The 2169-nt window shown below is 39.5% G+C and overlaps 1 protein-coding gene across 1 annotated transcript in view; it reads left to right on the forward strand.

Annotated features, from left to right (window-relative positions):
• The first annotated feature begins 407 nt into the window (after positions 1–407).
• The window catches only part of LOC113821365 (circumsporozoite protein-like), a 3631-nt gene continuing 1869 nt past the window's right edge, over positions 408–2169 (forward strand). The window contains exons 1-2 of the mRNA XM_070123647.1: positions 408–478; positions 560–566. Coding sequence (XP_069979748.1) covers positions 408–478; positions 560–566 — 78 coding nt within the window. The remainder of the gene's footprint in view (positions 479–559; positions 567–2169) is intronic.

Genomic DNA, 2169 nt, shown 5'->3' on the forward strand with positions numbered 1-2169 from the left:
GAACATTTTAAACAACCTATTTCAACACAACGACTCTCGCGATAACTTCCCCCCTCCCCCCCACCCCCCACCCCCACCCCGTCTCTCCCACGGCACGAGTTGTTTTCAGTTGAAGTTCCGAAAAGCAGCGTCGAGCATGACTTAGAAAACGGAATTCCTTCGGCAGGGGAAACTCCTTCAAAGTTTGTTGCTAGGATTATCGGTTGGAACTTCTCGAATGCCAAAGAGGTGACGATCGGAGGGAGAGTGTGAGAAAAGCGTTGTGGTGGAGTTATTAATTAATTGTGTGTGTGTGTGTGTGTGTGTGTGTGAGAGAGAGAGAGAGAGAGAGAGAGAGTGTGTGTGTGTGTGTGTGTGTGTGTGTGTGTGTGTGTTGCTCACTCAATCTCCGAGATAGCAAAACGATTATGAATGAATTTGCTCTGCGATTCCTTTTAAAATCTATGTGCAAGCGTGTGCTAAGTCTTAAGACGTACCAGTAAGTGTGTGATGACTTTTAGACGTATGCGTAGTTGTATGATGACCTTGAAATTTAGGCGCAATAGTTATTCCTGCGCAGCTGTATGGTGAGTACATAATGTTTGTGACGTTATTAATACATATAACAAAATGCCTTTATATATATTTGCTTGACTCATCAAAATATGTGAGCCGAAAGTAGTCATGAGGACTATCTGTAAATTATATACAACGCGCATGATTACATAATTACATGATTATCATCTTATCTATACGATCATAATCATGTAATATATATGAGTTTGTTGTTGCTTCTGTGTTTGTTCTGTAACCAGTTCTCGTGTCTGTAACAGTCGATTGGAATTGGCTTTTAAATCATTCAAAGGTTAGAACTTAAACAACTCTTTGGGAAGCGTGGGCGAGGGTGGGTGTGGGTATGGGTGTGAGGTAGTGTGTGTGAAAGAGAGAGAGAGAGAGAGAGAGAGAGAGAGAGAGAGAGAGAGAGAGAGAGAGAGAGAGAGAGAGAGAGAGAGAGAGAGAGAGAGAGAGAGAGCAGAGATCATATCATGATGATATTAAAATAACGACGATTATTAAGTTGGCTACGATGACAATTCTACAATTACGACAAGAAAAGTACAAAGTCAACTATTGTCATAACCACAAGTGATGACAGTCAAAATAACAACAAATTAACCACAAAAAATAACAAAAGCACCAACAGATCAATGAGAGAAATACAAAGTTTCGAAATACAATTCCCCGAGAACCATGGACCCCCTACCCCCACCCCCACCCCACCCCCGCTACTGCTCATTTCCTACGTATCTCACGCAAGTGAATGGGATGGCGTGGTACATCTTTTTGCATTAGAATTAGCGATATAACCAATCCTTTAATTCGGAATTAGTGATATAACCAATCCTTTGATTTGTAATCAGCGATATAACCAATCCTTTAATTCGGAATTAGTGATATAACCAATCCTTTGATTTGTAATTAGCGATATAACCAATCCTCTGATTCGTAATTAGCGATATAACCAATCCTCTGATTCGTAATTAGCGATATAACCAATCCTCTGATTCGTAATTAGCGATATAACCAATCCTTTGATTCGGAATCAGCGACATAACGTATCATTTTGCTTTAAGAATTAATGACAAGACGTATACTTTTCTTCAGAAATAGCGATAAACTATAATTTTTAGAAATAGCGATAAACTATAATTTTTAGAAATAGCGATAAACTATAATTTTTAGAAATAGCGATAAACTATAATTTTTAGAGATGGCGATAAACTATAATTTTTAGAAATAGCGATAAACTATAATTTTTAGAAATAGCGATAAACTATAATTTTTAGAAATAGCGATAAACTATAATTTTTAGAAATGGCGATAAACTATAGCCTTTTCTTCAGAAATAGCGATGAACTCTCTTTTTACTTAGAAATTAGTGATGTCAGGGTCGTACTTACACAGTATAATTAATGGGGAGAAGAAAGACTTTAGGGGCCGCAGGTGGATGGGGGGGGGGGGATTTCGAGACGAGGGCTCGAAGGAAGGAAATGGGAAGAGGTAAGAGAAGGAGAGAGAGAGAGAGAGATGGGGAGGGAGGAAGGGAGGGGGAGAAAGAGAGAGATGGAGGGAGAGAGAGAGAGAGAGAGAGAGAGAGAGAGAGAGAGAGAAGAGGACAGGAAGGAGAGG

This window comes from Penaeus vannamei, chromosome 1 (genome assembly GCF_042767895.1).
Source record: "Penaeus vannamei isolate JL-2024 chromosome 1, ASM4276789v1, whole genome shotgun sequence".
NCBI lineage: Eukaryota > Metazoa > Arthropoda > Malacostraca > Decapoda > Penaeidae > Penaeus > Penaeus vannamei.